The sequence below is a fragment of the Pseudopipra pipra genome, chromosome 27 (genome assembly GCF_036250125.1).
Source record: "Pseudopipra pipra isolate bDixPip1 chromosome 27, bDixPip1.hap1, whole genome shotgun sequence".
NCBI lineage: Eukaryota > Metazoa > Chordata > Aves > Passeriformes > Pipridae > Pseudopipra > Pseudopipra pipra.
Genome location: NC_087575.1, coordinates 5813748 through 5839853, shown reverse-complemented (window position 1 = coordinate 5839853; position 26106 = coordinate 5813748). Strand labels below are relative to the sequence as shown.

At 55.9% G+C, this 26106-nt stretch overlaps 2 protein-coding genes across 9 annotated transcripts; both read right to left on the bottom strand.

Annotated features, from left to right (window-relative positions):
• Positions 1–3400: 3400 nt before the first annotated feature.
• Positions 3401–8150, bottom strand: PLPP2 (phospholipid phosphatase 2). 3 transcript variants are annotated; one of them, XM_064637270.1, is made up of 6 exons: positions 7801–8150; positions 5759–5910; positions 5136–5413; positions 4891–4948; positions 4595–4771; positions 3401–4505 (listed from the first exon to the last, which is right to left on the bottom strand). In XM_064637270.1, exons 1-6 carry the CDS (start codon positions 7913–7915, stop codon positions 4368–4370), a joined length of 918 nt encoding a protein of 305 aa, XP_064493340.1. In that variant the 5' UTR covers positions 7916–8150; the 3' UTR covers positions 3401–4367. The 3 variants fall into 3 exon arrangements, with proteins under 3 accessions (XP_064493340.1, XP_064493341.1, XP_064493339.1); XM_064637271.1 differs by having other exon boundaries at positions 7864–8129; XM_064637269.1 differs by lacking the exon at positions 7801–8150 and having other exon boundaries at positions 5759–6850.
• A 2164-nt stretch (positions 8151–10314) lies between these two features.
• On the bottom strand, positions 10315–25253 carry MIER2 (MIER family member 2). Of its 6 annotated transcripts, none has more exons than XM_064637254.1 (13): positions 21748–25253; positions 21440–21536; positions 20763–20911; positions 19899–20024; positions 19141–19264; positions 18362–18471; positions 17651–17720; positions 16709–16875; positions 16115–16196; positions 15919–16013; positions 15018–15121; positions 13872–14008; positions 10315–13082 (listed from the first exon to the last, which is right to left on the bottom strand). In XM_064637254.1, exons 1-13 carry the CDS (start codon positions 21790–21792, stop codon positions 12607–12609), a joined length of 1782 nt encoding a protein of 593 aa, XP_064493324.1. In that variant the 5' UTR covers positions 21793–25253; the 3' UTR covers positions 10315–12606. The 6 variants fall into 6 exon arrangements, with proteins under 6 accessions (XP_064493324.1, XP_064493321.1, XP_064493322.1 ...); XM_064637251.1 differs by having other exon boundaries at positions 14994–15121; positions 21748–25251; XM_064637252.1 differs by having other exon boundaries at positions 14994–15121; positions 16709–16860; positions 21748–25250.
• Positions 25254–26106: the final 853 nt, after the last annotated feature.

Genomic DNA, 26106 nt, shown 5'->3' with positions numbered 1-26106 from the left:
TCCCCGGTCAACGCCAAGTTCAGGTGACCAGGGCTCCGGGACGGGCACGACGATAGGCTCTTGCCTGGTGCTCTGATAAGAAAGAGAAGACATTTAACACCCTCCCCCGGGAGTGCTTTCCTCTTCGCTTTTCCTCCTGCTGTGGCTTAATTTCGTCTTTAGCCCCCTTTTTCCCTTAGTGAGATCAAAGGAATCCATGGCACCGGGCATATTTCATCGGAAACGTCGATTAAAGGGAGTGGGGGAGGCGGCGCTGGCGGAATTAGAAGAGGAGGAGGAGGAGCAGGAGGAGAAAGAGGAGGAGCAGGAACAGGAGAAGGAGCAAAAGAAGGAGGGGAAGCGAGGCTGGAGGGAACACCTGGCTTCATGCGGTGTCCTGGCAGGATGGGCCGGGCCGGGCGGCGTTGGCGACACCGGGGCTTGGGCGGCGGCGCTGCGGGGGCCGGTGGCTCCTCCGGCCGTGGCTCCAGGGCTCCGCTCGGCGGCTCCGCCGGGCTCCTGCTGATCTCTGCCGCCCCGGCCGGTGCCCCCGGGGCCAGGGCGGTTCGGGGAGCCCGGACACCGGCCTTGCTCTCCCCATCTCGGCGGGCCCCCCCAACCCCCACGGGCTGTGCCGGGCAGAGTTGCCACCTCTGGGGGTCCTGGCCCCGGCACCACTCCCCCTCCGTGACTCGCCCTGCTGAGGGGGAGGAGAGGCCTACGTGGTGTGGGCTGCGCTCGGGCAGGGGCTGCCAACATCCCACCCGAGGGTGCCACGGCCTCGGTGTCCCCCAGCGCATCCCTGAGCCGGGGCCACCTCAGGCCCCTCAGCCACAGGCGCATCTGGCGTGGCCGCCGGCCAGGGAAAGGGATGTTTAGGGGATGAGTAACATCCTTCCTGGCAGGGCCGCTGCCCGCTCCTGGAAGCTGCTGCAGACACAGAGGAGCTCAGCCCCTTTGCCCGTCTCTTGCCCCACTTAGCCGGTGAAAAAAGCAAAGAGCGGGAAGAAACCTGGGGATGGGGCCAGGGCAACCGAAGCCCATGGAATCCACAGGAGTGCCAGGTGCCAGGGAGAAGGGAGGGAGGATGCTGCGTGGCATGGTGGGAGGCAGCCAGGAGGCACAGGTTGGGGGAGGCAGCTACAAGCCCCCTCTGGAGCAGGGCTGGAAGCCAGAGCCTGGCTGAGTGCTGCCAGAAGCAGCTTATTTTGGAAAGCAGGCATCTTGGCAGAGCACTTGGTGTGTGGAGCTGCTGACGCTGGGGAACAGGACGGCTGCCTCATCAGGTCCCAGCCATGCCTCGCAGGCTAACGCTGCTTGGCTTCAGCCCTCAGCTGAATCTGCCCCAGCACAACCAGGACTGGATCCCCAACTCCTGAGTCACCCATTGCAAAGGGGTTTGGACGTCCCAGTCACAAACTGTCACAATGCCCAGGGCCACAACTCACCCTGAACACCAGAGAGACTGCCTGGGACTCACCAAGCAGGACGCACAGAGCTCTCACTAGCTCTGACCCATGGGGCCAAGTACAAGCTCAAGCCTTGAACAGAGAAAGAGAGACACATGGGCTTAACCCCACCCTGGATGCTGCTTTCCCTCTCCTCAGCTCCCAGGAGCAGTACCAGCCTCACAGGGAGCCCAGTCCCTCCCACTTCTCAGACTGAGGGACTCGAGGCAATGGGGTCCAGCCCAGATCTGGAACAGCACTGGCAGGGTGCAGTGGCATTCAGCCATGACCAGGGCTAGCAAGGGCTGGAGGGAACCCAGACTTCACAGCCAGAAACTGGACTTGCTTTGTCTTCCTCAGTGCCCTGCTGGCACCCCTGGTGCTGAGGAGCCAGCACAGGCAGCTCCCTGCCCCTGTCCTTCCAGAGCAGGGCCAGGAAGCACACCTGGAGCAGGCTGCAGTTAACAGCCCCTTGCTGTGCCTGGACATGGCTCAGGAGCTTCCACCAACTGCAGGTTATGTGTGGCTTGGCATGCCCTGAGTTTGGTCAGGTCTCAGCCCATCCCACAGCGGGACCCAGCTGTGAGCAGGCAGGCAGCCTCATCCGCCTGGGGACGGAGCAACCGAGCTCCCAACACGAAGCAGCTGGCCCTGCCCTTCGGAGCCACACACTGCAGCATTGTGGCCCAGCTGGTTTTTCCAGAGATGCATCCAAGGGGAGAAATCAGATCTCAAGGGAAGGGAGCAGGCCTGTTCCTGACTGCACAGAGGAGCTGTCGAGGCAGTGCCAGGAACTGGGGTAGTTGCTGGGCACCGCAGCAGGCCAAATGCAAACTGAGCAGGCAGCTCAAAAACCTGGGCTGTACCTCACTGCCCAACTCCAGGAGCTGCTGAGCCTTTGTAGAGCTCTGTTTGTAAACTCTGTGGCAGAGCTGCCCTGCCCTGGCACTTCCTCCAGCTTTGTTTTACACCATCAGATATTAAACAACTGGCCCCGAGGGCTGGGATGGGGGAAGGACCCTGCTGGGGAGCAGGGAAGGACTTTTGGAAGGAAAGCTCTTGGAGGAAAACAGAAAAGCAATGTTAGGGAAAGGGAGTTCCCTCCACACAGGGAGGGTGTTTTTGGTCAGGGCTTGTCTAGACTGGAGTCACCCACACTGCGCAAGCACCAACACCATGCAGTCAGTATGGGGCTCCCTACTGTTCCCAACAGGACAGACAGGCTGCACTCAACAAGGGTGGGCAAGAGCCGACCCCAGGACTGGTCATCCCACTGCCAAAGGGACTGGGTAGACCCTGAGGCTTCCAGGGTGCTGCTTCCCCATGTCCCCTATTGCTTCCCAACAGTCAGAGGGCCCTATGCCCACCAGCTCCCCAGCCTGGCCCTGTCACCTGTCCCCACCACAACCCTTGGACAGTGGAGGGACATGGGGCAGCTGTGCCAAGGCTCTTGGCTCCCTGCCTTCCCTCAGCTCTGGCTGCAGGAGCTGCAGGCACAAAACATCACTTTTTCCAAGAGCCTTTCCCTGCCTTCCCTCCTCCCTTGCAAGCAGGGCCATGTTTCTGGGGAGCACAGGAGGTTCCTGGGTCAGGGCAAAGGCAGTGCCAGGACAGACCTGGCAGGGATGGGTTTTGGAGCCACTTGCTGGCTGCGTCTCTTCTTACCTCTCAAAGGGGCTGCCTGGCTGAAGCACAACCCCCCTGAATGCAATACATCACAGGCACAGCATGGGCAAGGAGCACCTGGCCCTGGGAGGCTGCTGCTCCCATCAGCCCTGGTCAAGCCCACCTTTCACAGCACAAGTGGGAGAGGGGCTTAGTGGCCCTGACAGCCACCACCACCTGCCAGCAAACCTACAGCTAAAGAGGGGCTTCAGACACCTTTCCCTTGGAAAAGAAAACCCTGAACAGTTAAGCTCATCCTCCAAGGCCAAGAACATCCATGGAGTAAGAGAACAGGCTTGACACAGACATTCTTTAAGGATGATCTAATTATAAACATTTTTATAAAAACACATCATAATGAAAATGCATGTATTTTAAAGAGAGACCCACAGCACTCCAGTGCTGGAGGCAGCTGCATGTCTGCAATGGGACTGCTCCATACCCATTGCCCCCCCTTCCCGTGTTCAGCTCCACATCCCCATTTATTTTCCTTTACCACAGAAAGTGTCTCCCTAGTCCCCCACACACCCTAAAGCATCAGCTGAAGCTGCAGGAGCGACAAAGGCTGGAGCAACCCCTTGCCCAAGCCAGGCATGAAGCAGGCGGGGGGCAAACAGCCCTCACACCCAGGACTGCAGCATCAGGCACTGCCAGAGAAGAGCCTGCCCAGGCACCCATTGCTCGCACCAGCTGCTGGTGGGCAGGACTGCTCTTGAAGGTAACCAAAGGAACAAAGAAAAGCTCTGGATTGCTTTAATCCTTTCCAAAAAAGTATAGCTAGCCCAGTAGTTGTCCTCCTCTCTCTGTGCCTGTGAGGATTTGTACTCAGAAGGCTGGATAATTTGACAGGGACAACACACACTCAGCACAGGCAAACTCAGACTTGCCAAGGAGTTTGCTCTTCGCTCAGTGTGCTTTGCCAGCCCAATAAATCCATCCTCACGTGCCACCCTCCCCTCCCTCCCCTTCCTCCACGTGGAAGGCTGGGACAGCAGCTTTGGAGCATGACTCAGATGCACAGGGGTTGAGGACATCCCCTTCCCACAGGCAGGGCACTGGCATCACCAGGTACCGGCAAGCACTGTGGGCATGGGGAGCTGGGCACCACGGCACTGCGGGAGTGGGAACAGGCAGGGCTGTCCCGCTGGCACCTGTGGCAGCCAGAGGCACCAGAGCCACGGAGCCAACAGTTAATATAGAGCCAGCATCCCCATCCCTGAGCCAGGAGCAGAGCACGGCAAGGGGCAGGTCTGCAGTCCGGCGTGCGCAGTCCGCTCACGGGGCGCCGCGGTAGCTGTAGTGATTGTGGTCGGGGTCGCTCAGGGTGAGCGGCAGGCTGGGCTTGCGCTCTGGGTCCTTCTCCTCACACTGCCGTGGGGGACGGTGCTTGAAGAAGTCAGAGACGTAGCGGACCTGAAAAAGACCAACAGGAAGGTTTGGGGACCCCTCTGTCAGCCGAGCAGGAACCTGGTCAAGCAGCAGGTCGCACAGGGGACACTCACGATGAGGACGGCAATGAGAGCCCCTTGGAGCAGCCCCACCAGCACGTCGCTCCAGTGGTGCTTGTAGTCGGACACCCTGGTGTAGCCCACATAGATGGCGAAGGTGATGAGGAAGAACTGGATGGTGGGACGCAGCAGCCGGGCCCACTTTCCCACCAGCCGGGCTTGCACATAGAGCTGGGGAGCAAAGATGGGAGCAATCACCCAGAGCAGGGGGCAACAACTAGCCTGATAATGGGGTGCTTGGGGCATGGGACCCGTGGGGGCTGGCTGCCTGCCGGTGGCACGGCACTTACCGCCAAGAACATCATGCAGTACATCCCAAAGGAGGAGTGTCCCGAGTAGAAGGACAGTCTGTGGGGCAAAAGGAATGGGTCAGGTCATGAGAACAAGCCCTTAGCCAGCTCCCACAAGCCCCCAAGCCACTCCACAGGCTCTGCCGTGCAGCAGGAGAGCATCAATACTCATCTGGGGCTGCCACTGGGAGCCCAGCATTGCTTGGCAGAGGGAGGAGATGAGGTCCTGTGGCCCGACAGCTCACCTGGACTCGGTGATGTTCCTGCTCTCTCCCTGGCAGACATTCTCCAGCTGCACATAGATGGAGCAGTTCACCTTGGACCAGTCAGGATTGCAGACAGCCAGGAAGTTTGGCCGGAGACGGCCGATCATGTATTTGGCCAGATCAGTCAGGGACTGGCTGATGGCCCCCCCAAAGAGAAAGGTCCCCACCACCTTGTAGAGGGCAGCCAGGTAGTTGTTGAACTCTGACTTGGAGTAGAGGCGCTCAGTGTAAACCAGGTATGCCTCCCCCGATGAGATCTGCAGAGACCAGGGGGCAAGGGGTGAGGTTTGAGCACTACTGAGTAGCTCCCCAGAACCAGGGCTGCAGGATGCTCTGGCTCTTGGCTCTGTGGCAGAGGAGCCCCTGGCATCTGCCTGCCACAGGAGCTCATGGACCCTCTCCCTGTCCCTTCAGGGAACCAGCTCTACAGGACGTGGGTCTCGCCACCCCAATGGGAGCTCCTGACCCCCAGCAGAGTAGTGCTTAAGCTGAGGGTCCTGCTGCCCTGCCAGGGCTCTGGAGGTGGCTGTGCTGGGCCCCAGCTTCCAGATACAACGTCAGGATGTCCCTGCCCTGGAGAGAAGGGGGTGGCACATCCTTACAACGACAACAGTGCAGGTGATCGTGACCCCAGCCATGAGACCGTGGGTGATGGTGTCTGCCTTGTAGGGGTAGCGGATGGAATCATCACTGCAGTAGAAGCCTCGCTTGTACGGGGAGTTCACCAGTGTCAGGATGACGAAGGGCAGAGATGCTGCAAGGCAGAGAGAGGCAAAGACTGGGGACGCCAGCCAGCAGGCTCCACACCGGCATGCAGCACCGTGTGGTCTCCCCATCTGTCGTCCCTGGGGCTCTGCTCCCCGATGCCGGGGAGGAATCCCCTCCAGGAATGAAGTCCTGAGCCACCTGTACCCCGGGCAGGAGGACTTGAACCCGCCCCGACACCGATAGGGCCCTATCAAGAGTTTGCAGATGCCTGCAGCGCCCAGATACCACGTGAGACAGCCACAGCTGGGCACCTGCAGAGCCCCCACGGCTGTCCCACTCCTCCCCAGGCACAACTGTGGCAAGGCTTGATCTTGTGCCTTTTCCTCATGCTCCCCAGAGTCTTTCAGCCTAGGAAGACAGACCTCATTAAAATTAATGAGCACAGGCATCTTGCAAAACTGTTTTACAGCAGCAAAGGGCCCCCAGATGGTCCCAGCAGAACTCTCACAGCAGGCCCAGGAGAGCTGGTGCTGGGCAATGCTGGTGGGTGATCCAGCCCAGTTTGGCTTGTCCCTCTCACCTTCCCACAGCCCTTGCTCCTACCAGCCTCTTCACTCCCCTGCCTCCTCGGGGCTCTTGAGAGATGATGCGCTGGCTACCTCAGTTTGGGAAAGGAGGCTTTTCCACCCAGCGTGCTGCAATCCCGGCCATGGGCAGCTACGAGCACACCCGGGAAAGAACCATCCCCAGAGGTCCAGAGGAGTTTGCGGGCCTCCGCCCCGCGCAGTAGCCGTGCCAGCCCCTCGCTGGAAGGGGATCCCCTGCCCCATCCCTGCCCAGGAACAGTCAAGGACGGGCTGGGCGCCCCCACCCCGGGGGTCTCAGGGTGCTCCCCCCGGGAAGCGGCCCCCCGGCCCCGCAGGCCACCTTAGGTCAGTCTCCTCTCCCTGTTCCGCCTTTCCCGGCGGTTTCCGTCTCCTCTTGTTCCTCCGTCTCCTGGGAACTCGCACCTTTGTCCCCGCCCGCCCCCGCCTCCTCGCTCCCGCCCCGGGGGTCCCGCCGCCTCCTGCGCCCACCGACAGAGGGGGGAGCACGGCGATGAAGCACCAGGGAGCTGCCCCGCCGCCCCCGCCGCGCTGCCGGGAACCGGCGCCGGTCCCTCCCGGCCCCGCCGCCGCCTCCCCGCACACCTCAGACGTCCATTTTCAGCTCAAATTAGACACCAATTTTCTTTCTGGAAAATTTCATCCTCCAAAAAAAGCTCCCCTAAAAATATAAAAAAAGCTCCCCTAAAAATATAAAGCACCGTCCCACAGGAGGGAAACGCGCCTCGAGCGGCACCGGGACTCGCCCTCCCCCCCCCGCGCCGGGGCCCGCAGCCCGGGAAGCTCCGGGCCTTTATTTTCAGTCCGTCTTAATTCAGTGCTTCCCTGCAGTTTCAGAAACGAGCATTTGCCCTCACCGGGCGGTGGGGGACGTCCTGGAAGAGGCCCTCTGAACCCACCGTCCGGGGCTGCGGAGCCCCAGCCCCGCTCTGTCCGCCCCTGGAGCGCCGGGCTCGGCGGCGGGCAGGCGGCCAGGGCGGCGGCGGCGGAGGGAGCGTCCCGGTGCCGCCCGAGCGGCGGGACTCCGTCGCTGCCTCCCGGCCTGGGACGGACCGCAGCCCCCGGGGGGCGCTCGACCAAGGGGGTCGCCCCGGGAACCGGGACTCCCGACGGAGCCCGGTAGCGCAGGGGTAGGAGCCGGCGCTCGCCCGCCCCCGCCTGTGGCTCCTGGAGGAGGCCCGGAGCCCCGGGACAGCGGCCGGGCAGGTGCCTCCCGCCCTGCCCCCGGACCGGCGGCACCGGCCACGGGCGGGAGCGGGCGGAGGCGCGGCGAGATCCCGGACCCCCTGTACCTCCCGCGGATCTGACCCCAGCCCGCGGCGCGACCCCACCGAAGGCACGGGCGGGACGCTCCGGAGTCGCCCACGGCGGGGGTACCGGTACCGAGCCCTCACCGACCGCCAGGCAGAGTACGTCGAGCGCCACGAAGACCTTCCTGCGCTCCATCCCGCAGCCGGTGAGGCCCCGCGGCCCGGCCCCGCGGCTCACATGGCCCGGAACGACGCGGGCCCGGCCGGGAGGTAAAGTCCGGGCTGGCGGGGCGGGGCGGCAGCCGGTGCCTCCGCCCGGGGCCGGGCCGGGGCGGGGCGGGAGCGCCGGGGCCGGGACCGGGGCAGGTGTGGGGCGCGGCGGGAACCCCTCTGGACCTAGAGTCTCCTCGCCCCTCGCCGCTTCCTTGGGCCCCGCTCCGGCGTCCTCGGCTCCGGCCCTCTCGAGTCCCCCGGTGCCCGCCCCGCCTGCCTGGTCTCCCCGCCTTGGCTCGGCTGCCTCCCGTCGCTGCGTCAAGGGAAAAGAGGAGAAGGAAGAGAAAGAGGCCGCTTTGGGAGCCGCCTGTGCCCCAATCGCCTCGGGCCTATGTCCTGAGGGGGAAAAAAAATGGAGGAAAAAAGGAAAATCCAAGAATGGCAGAACGTGGCCCCAAAAACGTTGTGGCTGCACCGGCAGGGACGGCGAGGGCTTGTGCAGAGCAGATGCGGGGCTGACTCGGTGTCGAGAGCGGTTGTTGAGGGGAAGGAGGGGCTCCCAGGAGCCTGTGGACGCAGCAGAGAGGCCGGTGGGAGCACAGAGGATGAGACAGGAGCTATGATTTACCTGCCGAGATGTGGGGCCGTATTTCCTGAGCCTCAGACGTCCTGGGAGCAGGACAGGCTCCCGGTGCTGCCCTTTGGGGCTGGGGACGTGCTGAGCCGGTGGAACCCAGAGCAGGGACAGGAGCAGAGGTTGGAGCAACGGCTCCCGCAGCAATTCCCTGGTGGGAGCAGGGACAGTCGCATCCTGGCTGTTTGTTCCGGGCCCGAAGCCTGGTTAGGAATGGAAGGAAATGTAAATAATACAGAAACCACCCAAATGATAGCTGCGGGGCTGGATGATTGAAGTGCAGTGTGAGTGGCCTGTGGAGAATGTCAAGGCTGTTTGTGGGAAGCCGTCAGAGCTGGAAATGCTCTGGGGCTGCCCTGGGGAGAGAGGCAGAATCACAGGCCAGCTTTCCTCTGCTCCAACCCACCCTGATGTGCCCCAGTGCAGCTCCCTCCTGCCTGTCAGTGCCATGGGGGCCCTGGCACAGCACTGGGGCAGGACTTGCCACAGACATGCTGCCTGCAGACCTCAACCAAGCAGGTGAGAGCCTCGAGGCAGGAGAGCTGGGGAGGTGCTGCAGGAGTGAGGAAGGCTGGAGCCCATGGGACGCCCAGGTTGCGTCATGGAGGGGATGTGGGCGTTAATACAGTCTGTCTCACCACTGATAAATCCCCCCTTCTCATCGCAGCCCTCAGCAGTCCTGCTGAGCCACCCTCGTGGCTGCCGTGGGAACACAGATGTGGCAGTGCGGGGCTCCGAGGCAGGGCAAGGACCCCCGCTGCAGGCACACGACCCCGCGCTGGGGCGGGCAGGGGGAGCGCAACGCGGCAGCGGCGCGGGCACTGCGGGACTCTGCCCCACGCGGGCCCGTGGCTGCCGGACGGTGCTGGGGCGACAGGAGCCTCCCGGGAACGGCCCAGCCCCGCGCTCGGGGGTGTCACAGGGGCGGAAGGCGGCGACCCCGGGGGGTGGGGGGTCCCGGCCGCCCCGGGCGCGGGTACCGGGGGCGCGGGGGGGCCCGGGCGCGGGGCTCTGGCTCCCTCTGCCGTCCGAGCGCTGCGGCTGCAGAGCCCGCCCGGGACCCTCCCCCGGGGCCCGGTGGGGCTGCAGAGCCCGCGATCTCCGGCCCTGCGGCTCTCACACCCTCGGGTCACACAGGGCCGAAAACAGCATTTCATTTCGAAGGATGCAACGAGGTGACCACGGCCACATATGAGGGCTTCAAGCACACCCATCCTTCCCGCTGCACCTCGGGGCCTCAAAGGAAGCAGGAAACCCGCTCCCGTCCCCTGTGCCCACCCTCGTACCTACCTCTGCAGGGGAGAGCCAGGGGGCTGCGTGGCCAGAGCCCCCCAAGGCCCCAGGACAGAAGGCCAGAGCCAGGCACAAGCAGGAGAAGAGAATTTAAAGAGTTTTTGATGGGACAGAGGGGCTTTGTGGTGGGGAAACACAGTGCAGTTGCAGCAGGAACCCCCAGGATGCTTTTCCTGGCTGAAGTGGTGAGACATGGGGCCTGCCACAGGCTGATGGGTTCAGAGAACTTGGGGCACCTGTAAGAGCAACAAACAGCTCCCTCTACCCACAGCGCCAGGGGGCAAAACTCAGCCAGTGATGCTGGGCATCCTCCCAGGCTGGGATGGATCCCTGGTGTCCCACCCTGCCTGCAGGGCAGGACAGGATCAGACAGCGGAGGCAGAGACCCCTTTTCTTGCTTCTGCCATCACGACACATGGGACTGTTGCATCTTGGTCTACAAAAAGAAGACAGGCTTCTTACTCACTTTCAAATTAGGTTTTTAATTAAATAAATAACAGCGAGGGGTCTTCAAGGCAGTGTCACTTCACAGTGTAGGGCTGGGGGGCAAGGGAGAAGAGTCCAGCATTGGGCGGCTCAAAGTGAATGTGCTTTGTAAGAAGGAAAAACAAAACCCCAACAAAAACCAAAACCAAACCTCCCCCCTCAGTGACTCCCCCTTCCCTGTCCCAGCCTTTTCCACCCCTCTGCCTCAAAGTTATGTGGATAAAGCCCACACTCATGTTGAAAGACCCCATGCAAATTTGTAAACAACACTGAAAGACATAAAGAGATTTCTGCCTTCCCCAGCTCCTGTCTCCTTTCATTAGGGCTTGAAACAAACCAAAGAAAAAATGGTTTCAGAAAAACTAAGAATGTTCTCAACTGATGGAGGAGATGCCAAGGCCTGGCCCTCCCTGGGAGGGCTACCCATACTCTCACCCTGCCTCTTCTTCTCCCTTCAGCCAAGGAGATTCCTCTTGTCCCCAGGAAAGGGGAATCACAGCCTGGGCAGTTCCACTATGGAGCAGGCACTGGGAGCAGCTGGAGGGGAGGCCTCTGCCAACCACATTTGGCTGACAAAATGGTGCCAGGTGAAGGCAGCTGCTTGTGCCTGAGGCTCAGCACCTCCCAGCAGCGCTGGGGACCGAAGCAAATGCACACAGAACAGATTTGGGGCTTAGGAGATGAGACAAGGTCTAATCCTGCCGTCCCATGAGGCTGCTTCATCCTGCCTCTGTGCCCCAGCTGTGGGGCTGAGCACAACTTCCCAGGGTCGGGTAAAAGGAGGATGCAGGCTTGTGGGTTTAGGTACCTGCCAAATCCACTGGCAGCAGAGCCAAGTGCACAGTCACAGCCCCAAGGCCTCTACCAAAGCAAGCAAAAGCCCTCAACCCAAGCCCCCTCCCAACTGCAGAACACAGCTGGAGGAAGGGACCATCTGCACGAGGGCCTTGCTCAGCAGGTGAGGGGAGAGCATTCTCTGCATGGAAAAGGGGGAATGAGAACACGTTGGATTTAAGCCAGTGGCAAACACCAGACCTGGAACACATGTGGGAAGCAAAGCAGCTCTGGACCCCAGCACACCCATGGACAGGCCCCCGTGGCTCTGCACGGCAGGCAGTACCTCGTCACCACACAGGGCTACATGTCACCTCCCTGAGCATGGCAGTAAAGACACACTTTCCTCTCAGAAAACAGTCTGCTTTGTGAGGGAGGGACAGGGATGCCCAGGGTTGGTGTGCTCCCCTGCCTGAGACTGAGCTAGCACCAGTGTCCCAGGCTTCACACTCTGGGAGCTAAGTAACCTCATCCCTCTGCTGACAAATTGTTGGAACAAACTGGGAAGTTACAGAAGTTTTCATTTGCATTTTACCCTCTTGCACTGTGAGTAGGTGAGGATCAGGTCATTCCCTGCCAGCAGCAGAAGTGGCAGCACCACAGTGCTCCGGGCCAGCATCACTCTGTGGCTCTAGAAACTCTTATTTCTGCCCATACCAATTCTCCCTGGGCCAGCACTGCGTAGGAAGGTGAGAAGGACTCAATGCTGCTGCACCACACAGCATCCCCTTCCAAGACCTGATACCTCAGCCCAAGGGTTGGACCAGGCCATGACCCACCTGCAGCTGGTGGAGAGTGGGCACCAGGAACACAGAGCTGCCTGAGGCTGGAAGCAGCAGTGTTTCTGCCTGTCATGATCCATAGCTGTTGGGAGAATGCAGTAAGTGACTCCTACTGCAACACACTGCCTGTGGGAGAAGGGCCAAGACACTCCTCAGCTTCCCTTGGCATTGCCATGCCCATCTCTGCAGTGAACTGCCCTGCGGCCTGGGCAGGCTGTGCTTCCTGCAGACCTCCCAAGCTCTCCGACCCCTGAACTGCATCCTCAACATGACAGAGACACAGCCCTGTTCTCAAAACATTTCTGCCCTCAGACTGTCCCACTGGGGCCAAGGGACACTTCCCCTGTCCTGAGGCAGGGACTCTCTGAGCAGCCTGGCGTCACCTGGGGTGATACGTGGTCAACGGAAGAGGGGGTGATGGACCTCCCCCCCCAGGAAAGCCAGCCATCACTGCGTGATTGCGTCAGGATACACTGGAGCAGAAAGGTGTTTGGTTTCACTGTAGCCTTGGATCAAGGAGGATGGAAAGACGGATTCTGACCAACAGCTCCAAACTGTCCCTACAGGACAGTGGAAGTTCCAGGATTTCACTCAGTCAGGTCAAAGTCCTTGCTGGGTCTGTGACAAATTTGTGACTGGAGACTCTCACTGTGACAGAGGCTCTGACTGAGCCACAGGTGCCGGGCAAGCCTGATGAGCAGTCAGGAAACTATTTACATCTCCGATGCCAATGAGACCAAAATCTGTGACCGATAAGGACACTTGCGCAGGGGCCACCACTGCCTCTGGGTCTCTGTCCAAATCCACAGGGCCAGCAATTAAAGGCAACCCCTCGTTAATGTCTGCAGGGAGAGTGAAGTCCATAGTTATCGTCTCACCAGAGCTCTGCAAAGTCTCCTGCTTCTCTGACAGTCCTGGTCCTGCCGGCGGCAAAGCAAAGAGCTCTGGCTCGGAGTGGGGGACAGTGTGTCGTTGGCAGGACGCTGAGACAGCGCCTGAGGACGTCTCCTCCGTGGGGTCAAAGGAGCAATTCGTCTCTGAGGGGGTGCTGCACTCGTAGCCCTGCCCCGACTCGCTGATGCTGCCCAGGCTGCAGGCCGTGCTCTCCACGCTCAGGGGCTCTGCACGCACAGAGGAGGAAAGAGGACACAGCAAGGGAGAGAAAGCTACAGTGAGTCCGTAATGCACAAACACCCGGGTCAACCCCAGCTAATCACAACAGTATTTGTTTGATGAAACAAATGTTTCTTTATTACAGCAATCAAGATCCCTGCCAGCATGTACCAAAGAAAGGCAAGATGCCGACAGCAGATGGGAGGCCATCAGTGTTTCTATGGAAATTAAAGGAAACCTCACAGACACATTCCAAGATAAGCCAAATCCTAAATCCTATCCCCTCATGCCAACAACTCCTGGGAGCTGCCTACACAAAGCCTTCATCTGCAGTAGGACAGTGAGGGAATGAACCCATGTTGGGTTCCCTGCGAGTCTTCTCACAGCCAGCTCTGTCTGAAAGCAGCCTGCACCCACAGCCTGACTTCTGGGGCCTTAACCCAGTCTCTGGAGGAGCTGCTTGTGTCAGTGCACTGGAAGCACCTTGCTCAGGTGTCCAAAGTTAGTGTATAATTCTTTTGCTTTGGGAATGACCTAGGCCACCCCTCTGAGCCCAACACAGGAACAACTGTTTTATAGTCACCCCTGGTCAATGTAGAGACAGACACGACTCTTCTGCTCACACCAAAACCTGCACAGGCTGGTATTTAACAGGGGGCAAGGTGAGCATACCAGCAAGGTGCAGGGAGAAGAGCAACAGCAGGATAATGGCAGCAGGAGAAAGGCAAAGGAGGGGCTGTGCCACTGAGTGTGGGAGGCAAGTGATCCCCATGGCAGACAGAACAAAAGGAAGTTACCTGTGCTCTCTATTGCTATCTGATCTTGACCAAAGTGAGCATTCAGGCAGCCAGTTGCAGAGGGAATTGGTGGGGAGCTCCGGGAACGACTGGTGTTTTCTACTTCAACCCCATCCAGGTCATTGTCAGTGAAATCTCTGTGGGGAAAGAGAGAGAGCCTTGCCACCACCTTCTAAGCAGAGAAGTGCAGGCAGGAAAAAGGGTGACTGGGATTAAAACCTATCAACAAATAAAGCAACGGGACTGTAGAGCCATCACTAGAATGAATGTCCATCCCTTCTTGGTCTGCAGAGCCCAGTTTAGACTCTGCCCTGAGGAGCTGATGGCAGCATGGCCAAGACCAGCCCATGATAAATCAGAACAGGCTCTCTAGTTTCCTGGAGAGCTCTGTCCCCAGTTTTTCCAAAGGGAAATAAATGGTCAAATGCCCAGGAACATCCAGTTTCATGGAATGACTGCAGTGGGTCCATAGTGTGTCAGCAAAGAGCAAGTGATGAGAACATATTTTCCTACCGTGGAAGAATTTAAGGTTTCAGGTATTTTCCTCTCTTGCACCAGAATTTTAAAAAAATCTAAGCCTTCACCTAATGTTTTTAATTGATTCAGCTTCAATATTTCATTTTGACCTTTTAAGACATTTCACTTTCAACCTTTTTGAAAAGATGTATTTTGAAAAGTATCTTCTGTAATTAGCATATATTTCAAAGGGAAGAATTTGCCTCAAAGGGCGACAGCAGGGGAATTAATTCAGATTCCAAATCATCAGAAATAGTGGGTTTGAATTTAAAAAGCTCCCTTCCCAAAACCTCATCAAACTGAGTTCTTTCCTTGAAATCAGCTATGAATCCCTGACCCCAGCCTTAACTTTTGCGGGATGCATTTGTCTGAAACAAAACTATTTTTAACACAAGAAAGTATACATCCAAGCAATGAGTTCTTTATCTTCCCTCCCCACACCAACAGTGTTTGTGTTCTGAGAACATCCCGTGCATCCCTCCATCCTCCCACCCAAGAAACCTTCTAGAGAAGAAGGCGCAGTCTATTGAGCGGAGGTGCTTTGCAGCAGGAATCTTCACTGGGAGGTTAATATTACTAATTTTAGTGTGAGAATATTCCACGCACGTGGCTCCAGGGTGGAGGACGTACTTCTTCCTTCCTAAACGAGTCTGCTGAGTGAAGTAGTCATAGCGCTCTGACTTTTTCCACATATAATAATACTCCACACACTCGCCCACTGACCGGGTGCGGACCTGAGGAGAAACATCCCAGTCAGAACACCAGCATCGAGGTGTATCTCATGGAGCAGGAGCTATTTTCCCATTTAACCAGCACAGAAAATTAGGTGCATTACAGAAATTTATATTGCTATGGACACATCTATGCTGCAGAACAGAAGCACGTACTGAGATTTCCGAGGTGGCGATCGGCCAGAGAAAGAACTCCCCACAGTGCACAGCTGTTCTCACAGACCCGTGTGGGCCAGACATGTACACTCGTGCAGGACTTCCCTGCACTTCCAGCAGCAGCACACTTAGCAGAGAGAGAGCAAACCTGCATCCATTTTCACTGGCCAGCATCAACATGCCCACAATTAACCAGTGGTAGAACTGGACTCTCTGGTTCTGCCAACTCCCAGCACAGCAGCATGTCCCGTGGCCCAGCTCTCCCTACAACAGCATCTGCCATTCTAGAGGACCCCAGGGGACTTTACAAAACATCCACATGCTCAACTCACTCATTCACAGAAGTACTGCAAGGGCTGAGAGTTTGGAAAGAACTTTTGAGACTCCAGAAAGGGCTAATCAGTAATTAACTGACATCACTCATGCAGGTCAGTGGTGTTTGTGACTTCTCCCACCTGGAAAATAAGGCAGAGCAGGGCAGTGAACAGCCCATCACCTGCTGGCATGAGTCAACACAAAGCCTGGGACCGGAACTCGGCAATCCTGAACTCCCTGCATCAGCCGAGGCCCAAAGCACACCTCTGGTGCCAAAGCACCTGCCTCCTTCCCCTGCTCTCAGCAGAAGCTGGGGGGAGCAGCCTTACCTTGTTTGCTTGGATAAGGTGAAAGTTTTTCCCGTGGACCCTAAAGCCATGTTCGAAATTTCTACATTCTTCCTCGCTCCAGGCACAAAGCTCATCTACAGCAGAAAGAAAGAGGAATTGGAGATGTACAGAATCTAGAAAGAGTTGCATGTGCACTGATGTTTGGGGTAGAACCCAAGTAAGGGGGGGTTCTCACCTCTGATAACCTTCACGTTGAACCGTAACCTCCGTAGTGCCTCTTCTGCATTGAAGTTGCATTTCACCAGCTCATACAAAGCCTAGGAAACAGAAGGAAATCACTCACAGCATGTACCTGAGCAACACACCACAAGCCAGCCTGCTCAAGACTCACGTTTGTCTCATAAAACTTGTATTTCCCAGGAGCCACCTTGCTGCTAACCCCTGCTTGACCATCAGCAGAGATTATTCCACTTTTTAAGGCACTGGATTACAAACCCTGGGACTGGACAGATGTAGTTCCACCAGCAGCTCTGCAGATTACAGGTGTGCCTTTGTGTTCCTGAAGACTCACTTCCAGAATCTAACCAGGCTAACTTAGAGGAAACCCAGCTGCTCTGATGTGGTTGATCTGCTGGCTTTTTCTAGTCTTCCCATTGGGAGGGTGACTGACCTCCTCACACCGCAGCTGGGCAGTACGCCCTCACTTCTCTGTGAGGCTGGAGCAGGGGATCACTGGAATTAGACCTCATTCTGACCTCCGTAGGGAATGTGGCACTGTCAGGCAAGCACCACTTGGGTCTGCATGGGCTGCAGGAGCCACTGAGCTCACCTGTTCGTTGTCCTTCACCACCTCTCCCTCTGGCAGGCTGCTGCCGGACAGCTCGTCCCACTGCCGCTTCACAGCGCGGTACAGGAACTCTTCAACCTCTCTCTCAGGGAGGATGTTTGGGTCCCAAAGCAGCTGATCTTCATTCTCATAGGCTAACAGAAAAAGCACTGAAATAAGATAATCAAACAGAGAATTCTGCTGCTTTTGAGAAATGGTCTGCATGGACATGCATGGGGGAGACAGGAAAGGGAGGAAACCTTTGCTTGGTACTCCAACCCAGCACTAGAGATGACAACCATCTCTCAAGGCACTGCATTTTCCCCCTGATTTTGGAGGCAGATAAGCTCTTTATACCCCTTTTAGGGCCCTCAGAACAGGCTCAGCTCACTTCCATTGCTTCAGAAGAGTTGGCTGACAAAGTTTTTGTTACCGTGTTCTCAAAGATTGTTGCTGTGATTGATTAATCCTGGCAACTAAAGACCCCTTTAGCTTTCTTGTCCAGAAGCTCAAGAAGCTGGCACTTGTACTACACTCATTACTGAGCACAATCTGCAAATCAAGGCACCTGTCTACTCTGCAGATATCCCACCAAATAAGAAACAGATCAGCTCCAGGGAGCACTGAATGACAGTAACTTGGGCTACTTAAGGAAGATGTCAGAGAGAATAAATTTGAGTACCTCCAGAAGGACATACCTTCCCTTTGGCTACAGCTGAGACGCCCTCCTCCAAACCTGTCACACCAACCCAGTTCTCACTGAGCTTCACCACTTCTGTACCTGTGTTCCCAGCCCTATTCAGTCAGGCTCATTTAAGCCAGCTCAGATGTAGCTGTAAATTTGGGTGTCAGCACTGAGAGGCACCAAGTCTGGAGATACAGGACTGGTGATCCAGGGCCAGCAGCCCTACACACAACCAAGGCACGAAGAGCAGGCTGTCTTACCTTTTTGCCTGTGCCTGTTTAAGCGGAGGATGGGAACAGTGGCCTGGTACTGAGGTCCAACCATGATCTCCTGAAATACCATCACAGAGAGGCAGGTAAACTGAAATGGAAAGTGCTCCGTGCAGACTGTACTTCACGATTTAGGGACTACACCACCATGAGGCCCATGTATTTACTGGTAGCCCCTGCCGTCACTATTATTTCTAGTGAACCCTGGCTATTTTATAGAGTAACTAAGAAGGTTTACTACCAACCAGATCATACCATGGTGACCCTTGGCATTTACATAGTTTTAATGTTAAAGATCTATGGCAAGCAGCTAAGGCTGGAGATAAAGCTTTTTAACGCAAAAGCTCTCCTGCAACCTTCACAGCCAGGATGAATTTGGGAGCCTGCTCCTCTCTTTAGTGAGATGGTTCCCTCTCAGTAAATCCTGCTGGGAATATTGCATAGCATTTCACCTTTATAGGGCTACAGGCTGCAGATTTAATTTACTAAGACACAACAGATTTCCCATATATCTGAAGCAGAAGATAATTTCAAGATTGTATTAAAAACCCCTCTTGTGACCCACATCTGCCACTGCCATCCACAAAACGCAAGGCACAGAGGAACAGACTGGGGAAATATTGCAGTGCTTTGGTGCCACGCTTTCTTCAAACTCAGGAGCACTGCATGAGCTCCCCTTCCCAATGTGCTCAGGTAATTTACCTTCTTACACTCGTTGGATGGGATGGAATCCACCTCTGAATCCTCAGCCATGGAGGAAGCACATGGAGATGAACAGGGCTCTTTGTCTTCATCAGCAAGGAAGTTGTTTGCTTTGTGGGAGAGGAAAAGATCTGTAGTTATGAATTTTTTTTTTCTGTTGCTCTATGTTCCCTCTCCTTCCCTTCATTTTCTGTCCTAACGTTCCTTTCAGCATGGTCAGCCGTGACAACTTACCTGTATTTTAATTTTCTCACTTTAAATAAAAGAATTTGTACACTTGTCACTTGGGTGGTGATGGCCAACCTGGGGAACTCAAACTCTTTTATTCTGCAGGATAGCAGAAGGAATAAGATCACTTCCTGCTGAGTCCCTGTCAGCTGCTTTGGCTTCCCACATATTCCAACATTTAGGAACTGCCACAGTGTATCACTGCACTAGTGCTACTGAATTTATTTACTTGTAGCGGTGTCAGAGGAGGTACTGATCTTTCACGCTGTAACTACAGTAGGTAGCAAAACAATTCCCACTTTCTCAGTGTTCTGAGTTACAGCTAAAGACAATTCTCCCCTCATGCCACTGCTCGTCTGCACCCCATGCTGCCCCAACCAACGCCCAGTAACGCCACTGCCCTGCAGATTTACGGACAGCCCCCAGAAGGGAAGTGGAAAATCTGCTGTCAGGAGACTGACAAAATAAAGAAAACCATTCTGGCCCTCCCCTGCATTTCCCGACCATCACATGTAAGTGAGCAGCAGCTACTTAGGAACTATGACACATACAGCCAGGCTGGTTCGGGAATAAGTCCGACGCATCGTGGGACGTGACGGATGGAGTCAGATCGTCAGCTGAAGACTGTGTCTCCTCCTCTTCTTCCCCTGAAAGCAAATCCTTCGCTATTTGTTCCTTTTAACAACAACAAGAAAGTGAAAAATATTTTTAAATTAAGAAAAATATATGAGGGGGAATGAGGCCTAGAGTAAAGTATTTCTAGCCAAGAGTGGCCACATCCAGAGATCTCCTCACCCTCCCACAGCTTGTCCAAAGACAGATTCTCTCTCGCATTCCCCACCACACCCAGATTATTTTCCCTTTTGCAAGGGTCATGAGTGGCTACCTATGGAAGCCAGAGAGGATGAGCAAGTGGCCCTTTCTGTAGAGCTCCACTCATAGCAAATATCTCAAAGATCCTGAGAGAAAAAAAAAAAGAATTTCTACAGACTTTAGCCAGAACAGGAGGAGCCATGGCTTCACCTGGGAAAATAGAAACCTTCCCTGGCTCTCCACAGATCCACAACTATGTGCAAAGACTTGCAACCCAAGTTCCATAAAGAGTTTTTACCGAATTCTTTTTAAAACAGATATTCTTTCTCCTGTCTCTAAATGCTTTACTTTCATGTTTCTGCACCTCTGGGACACTAGACCTAGGCAGGCCCTTCCCCTGGCATTGGTCAAACCCCTCTGAAAAGAGCTCCTCAGGCCCCTTGAGCTCCAGCACAACAAACCTGCAACAAACACTGAGGCAAACAGCAGCTCTCACCTTATCCAGAGTCATATCAGGGAGATTTGGAGTGATGTCATTGCTCTCACTGTCCTGCTCGGAGATAGGATCAGATGCCTCATAGCCATACAGTGCAAGCAGCTCCTCAAATGGCATTTCACTGCTCTGAGCAAGAGGAGGACAAAGCTGCATCAGGAATAGAACAATCACAAGAGCAGACCACCAGCTGTACGAACACGGACACACAGAGGGAATCAGGGCAGCCTCGGGTAACACTGCACAAGGACCGAGGCAGGGTCTGTCAGGACCCACCAAAACCTGTTCCTCTAAAGGTAAGGGAAAGCCAGGAACTTTCACCCCAAAGCAATACAGTCTAGGGCATTTTTAAAATACATTTCTCTTTTATATTAGATTTCAAGTTGGTGAAAAGGTGCCAAACTGCACATCTGTATTTAACCAGAGGAAGGGAAGGAGCAAATCCTTGTATTAGTCTTGTGTCTGGCCTGAAGAGACACTCCCTGTCACCAAGAACATGGCTTGTGTTCCACCAAGGTCTCTGTGGGACCACCCACAGCAGCACCATGTCAGCTTATCTCTGTAGCTCCTCCACTGTGAAACACTGACCACAGCCCCAACAGCTGATGGCTCTTCACCAAGGTGAGCCAGGACAACCTGCCAGAGTGGCTACTTGGCAGAGGAAGGCTCCAAAATTCACTGCTGTCATGTGTCCTCAAAACCATTCCTTCCTATCCAAATGCAAACCTGACTCGTTGTTGGGTGACCTGAGCCCAGTGTGCTGCCAGCTGAGCGACTCAGGGCTTCTCACCAAGGTTTTTGGTACCAGTACTGTAAAAGCAAACAAGCAAATCCTGAGGGTAATTTCCCTTCCCCTGCTGCCTTTACCTGAGAGGCACTGAAACTCTTCTCCAGCTCTTCTAAAGATTTCTGCTTCTCCTGAGTATCATCTTCCTCCCTTTCTTCCCGTACACCGTAGTTCTGTGAAAGGATCTCTGCCAGGTTCAGTCGATGATCAGCTGAGCCCATTGACACAACTGCAGGAATAAGAATTTGGATACTAGCACCCCACAGACCAAATCTTGAGATGCAACAAAGCCAGGGATGATCCCTTCTTATGTGTGTGCAGACACGATAAACCAGAGGAAGAGACTAGTCAGAACGGAGTGAGGGGGACGGGGAACACAACTGGCAGCAGTCACTCCGTCAGCACAAAGCCTGGTTCTCTGCACATCCGAGTCCCACAACTGACTGGAAGCTGAATCTGAAGGTTTCTGAGTATTTGTGTCTCTCCTGACTGGATTCACTGGTGTCACAACACGTGAGCACATACTGCAGCTTTCCTTCATCCGGGGCATTTTTAGGGCAATTACCCCTTATTCAAGAATGGGCAAATGGACATCTGTAGGAGCTTTGGCATCTTTAAGCCTTTCCTTCTCTGTCAAATGGTATGAAAATCAACCAACAGGCTCAGGAAGTGCTAGAAGGAGAAGGAAATAGACAGGCTGATCACAGGGACCTTGTTTCCTCTGGAAACTAGACCAACAAACAGAGGCATCTTTGACCTGAGGTACCTGCTGCACTCTGAAGGGCGGGCTCTCCAGGACATAGGCTGCGGGCTGGGTATGGGACCACCCTCGGGCTCTGCCGGCCAACTGAGGCCTTCAGGAAAAGAGAGGAACATGGCTGAGACAGCTCTTCTTAAAAATGCAACACCCTCCATCCACTCAACCCCACCAACAAATGCAATTCAGTTCAAAGCAAAAGTTACCCAACCCCCCACAGGACAGCGCTAAGAACTGTGCTGCACGAAGAGAGCTCATGAGGTGTACTGAACAGTTCTTTCCAGCCTGCTCTCCACCGGCCTCCTCACCTTCCCCTTAGTCTCTGACTCCATGGGGATGTGCTTCCGTTTCATCCATTTTACCCTCAGCACTCCACTCACTACTTATCCTCTCACCAGTTTAAGACCTGACCTTCATGAGTTACATCTTCCCTTAAAAGAAGGACCTGGACTCTCAGCTGTTATTCTAAACACACACATCGTGTCTGAGCACAGCATTTTTAGGGACTGACCCTTTGGAGAGACAGTCCGAAGCAGCCGGCCACAACATGCTGGCTTCTCCCTAACGCCTCACCTCACTGTTCAGGGGTGTGAGCAAAGAAACAGAGCTGAGCAGGCACTGAAGGAGTCTGGTACAGGCAAGGAGGGAGAGGCTGAGCCAGGGAGACACCGCCAACAGGCACCTGCAGTGTGGCATTCAGTGCTCAGTTAACAAGTTCAGGCAGCAGCATGGGCTGAGGCCTGGAAAACGACCCAGAACATCTGCTGCTCCTTGGGCTGCTGTGCATGGAAGTGCTGTTCATCAAGTTCAGCCGAGGTAGGGAGCAAGCAGGTAAATAACCAAAGCTTTTGCGTGACTGAGAGCACCCAACTGTGGAAGAAAATCCCAGTGTCAGTCCCCCAGTCACCAATGACATCTCTGTAAGATCCTTAGCCATTAACAATCTCAGCTGTGCACCATCACTCCTCACTCACTCAGTGGGAGCCAGGACACCTACAATGCTTCCATACAAGGCTCTTACATAGCTTACTTAACAAGAAAACAAAGTACAGCTTCACATTAGAATTTATCCTCTAGCAGTAAAGCAAAGTATATATCAGAAAAGCCACAACAGACTGTGGGTTCCAAGTATGTGCCTTCAGCTATCAACATACAGACTGCAAATTCCGTAACAATGAAGAAGGTGCCTCCAGCCCATATGGTGCATACGCTGCACTGCGACTCGCCGTCCCCAAGTGCCTGATTACTACCAGCAGATAACCCCCACGGAGACCACTCTGGCTCCAGAGAGAGCCCAGCAACTGTGCCCATGAACAGGAGGAAGAGTTAGGGGATGATGAAAGGAGAAGGGCACAGAAAGGATTCAGCCAGCCTCCATTCTGAGGACGGTTATACCGGGAAATGTCTCCATAACTTGGGAAAGCGTCCGTGTGCCTTCGCTGGGCTTTACTGCAACGTGACCAACTATCCCTGTTGGATAAATCCTTCCAAGGAAGCAACTGTGGTTTCATGGAAAGGGTGTGGTCTACCCTTACTCCTTCTGGTCTTGGGCGATCTGCAGAACTCCCTTTGCTCAGACAATCTATCGATCGGTGGCACCTCCTTGCCCGGGGATCACTAAGTCACTGCATGCAAAGGCCTCTGAAAACAAGGACTGAAGCTGTTGGCATGGATGGGCTGGCTTGAAAAGGTGTCAAGAATACTTCAGGAATGATGAGATCTCCTATTAATGACCACGTGCTGAAATAAAGAGGAACAGCCACTATGACAGTGTGACAATTCTGCAAGCGATCCCGAGTTTATTTCTCTGAAGCACTAATGGAGCACTGGAACAAACGGGAATGCCATGAGCTGGAGCCACCACAGAATAACCAGCACTGCTGTGCTGGGGCTGAGAAAACAAGAAACAAGTGACAGACAAAGCAAATGGCCCCTTCCATGCCCAAATTTAAATACACGTGAAACTGAACAACCCCTCAGATTACTTACAAATCCAGAAGACCACGGAAACAAGAGTCAAAGTCAAAGGAATAGGACAGAAAGGTAGGTCTGGCTCAAAAACGTACTGATGACAGAAAGAATATTCCTGATTGCACTGATTGCAATACAATGTGGAGTTACTTTGTCTGAAGGTAAGTGCAGTCTGACACTTCAAGTGCAAGTATCACACAGGAGGCGGAAATGCAACAGCATGGCATGAACCAGAAACACACTGAGAGAGGTTCTGGGCCAGGCATCACTGCTCTTACTGCTGCTGATCGATTCAATCACCGTGAAAGGTCGCAGCAAGGAACTCCAGTTATTCTGACACTGCACTGTGATGCTGGAAACTGGCTCCTATGCCCATGGGGCATTTAATCTTGAGGGGAAAAAAGAGAAATTAAATTCCTACCATCCCCAGCACCGCTTTCCTCCTGCTAGTTTATGGTGCTCAGGCATAAGAGTAACTTTCCTCTCAGAAGTTACATAGAGCTTGATCAATTACTCACTCCCATGTTTGTATTTCTGGATGACTCCAGCACTCCCTCCCTACCTGTGGACTCAAGGTTTTGAGCACATGGAACAAAGCTCAGCCCTGGTTTAGGAAACACGGGCAGAGGCAGAGCCTGAGCTTTCTGCACTGACAAAGCCATTTTCGAGTGCAAGGCCAATTGTGTTTCCCCAGAGAAAACCCTCCAGGCTGAAACCACTCCTGAAAAAAAATGAGGAAAAATAGGTTTCTCTTTCCATTGTTACTCCTTAATAACTAATGTGGTTTCCTGAGCCCGTCTAACACGTATTTCAAACTCAGTGAGAAGCATTCCTGGTTCCTTTGCCTTGTCCACACTCCTTGACATGGGGCCATTTTCTACAAACTCGAGCTGTAGCCAGAGAGAAGCAGCACAGATGGAACCAGATTCGTCCTGCAAGTTATGCATCTGAAAGAGCAAAGAATGAACAGATGACAGGACACATAGGCCACCTCCCGCACTGCTCAGGAAGATCAGGGCCCCAGGCAGTGGCCCCAGTCAGGGCCCTACACAGTGTCACAGCAGAGATGCTCCACAGCCAAACCTCGCCAGTGACAGCTCCTGGATGTCCCCAGGACAGACCTGTGTGAGCCACAGAGGTGGAAGGTGCCGGGGCAGCACTTCGGCCCAACAACGTGCCCAAGTAACACTGGCACAAACGAATGCAGCAGCCTTAGTGCTCCACCAAAGGCCAAACTGTGGTGGATGAGTTGACAGACCAGACACCAACTTCCTCATTCATAACACTGAAATATCCTGGAAATGAAGCCCTGCCATCGGAGAGATTCAAAATCCTGCCACAGAGCAGCCAGCTACCTCAATGTCTTCCCAGTACCCTTATTCCATGTCATGGTCACCATGAGGGTATCACGGTGGAAATGAAGTGTGGAAGTGTCACAACAACTACTACAACAGGTCAAGGATATTTGAGGAACACGACAAGGCTCGATGAAGAATGGCATCACCAGCTCTAAGTGTGGCAGAACAACATCAGAAACGTTTTGGTACAAGGCACCAAGACAAACACGACGTGGCAACAGGGGAGGCAGTGGGGGGTCCCTGCCTGGCCCCCTCATCGAGGTGGTGAGAACCATCCTGGCCACCCAGACCAACCGTTCCCACCACGTTTCCCAGCGCTCTGCCCCTACAACGGCCCCGACCTCCGTGCTGTCCCACTGCCCGGGCTCTCTCGCTTCCAGGCTCCGCGAGCCCTTCCGAACAGCTTCGCACTCCTGATCCCGGCTCCAGCCACCCCACACCACCGCTGTCGGGCCCTGCTGGACCACAGCCTCGGGGCTCCCGCTCCGCCCCGCCGCCTTCCCGTCCGCCTTCTCCGCCCCGCGGTCCCGCAGCCCCCGGCCCGGAGACCCCTCCACCGCCTCTCCCCGGCCCCTCTCCCGCGGGTCAGGCCGCGGGGCTCCCGCCCCGCCGCCGCTCGCCCCGACTCTCCCGCCGAGTCCTGCCCAGCAGCCCCTTCCCCTGCCCGCCCCCGCCGGCGCCCCCCGCTCGGCCCCGGCGCCCCTCCGCCCCAGCCCGCCCCCGCATCTCGGCCCGCTGCCGCCCGGGGCCTCGGCGTCCCGAGGGACCCCGCCCCGCCCCATCACCCCGCGCCGCGGCCGTAGGACCCCGGCCCCGGGCGGGCGCGGCTCGGGGGCCCGGGGGTCGCGGTGTCCCCGCCGGGCCGGGGGCGGCTCCGGGCCCGGCGCGACCCCGGCGGCGGCTCCGCGCTCACCTCCGCCATGGCCGAGCGCGAGCGGCAGGGGGCGCGGGGCCCGGATGCGGCGGCGGCCGCTCATTGGCTGCGGCGCCTCGGGGGTGGGGCCGGACCCGGGGACGTCCGAGGGTGCGGGTCCGGGGTCGCGGGTTCGGGTCCCGGCGGGGCCGGGCCGGGCGGGGTCTGGGGCAGGGCCGGGGGTCGGGGCCGGGCCGGGCCGGGCGGGGGTCCTGCCCCGCCGAGGAAGGGGAGTGGCGGTGGCCGCAGGAGCGCTTAATAAAAAGTCACTGCATTTCATTTAGCAGTTACACAAGAGGGAGATCAGGGTGGGAGCCCAGGGGTGGTCCATGCCCCACAAGGACTGGGATGTAAACGCTGTCTCATGGTTCCTTGCTGTGGCTGTGCTTGGAGGACCCCAGAGATGCACTTGTGGGAGCTGCTCG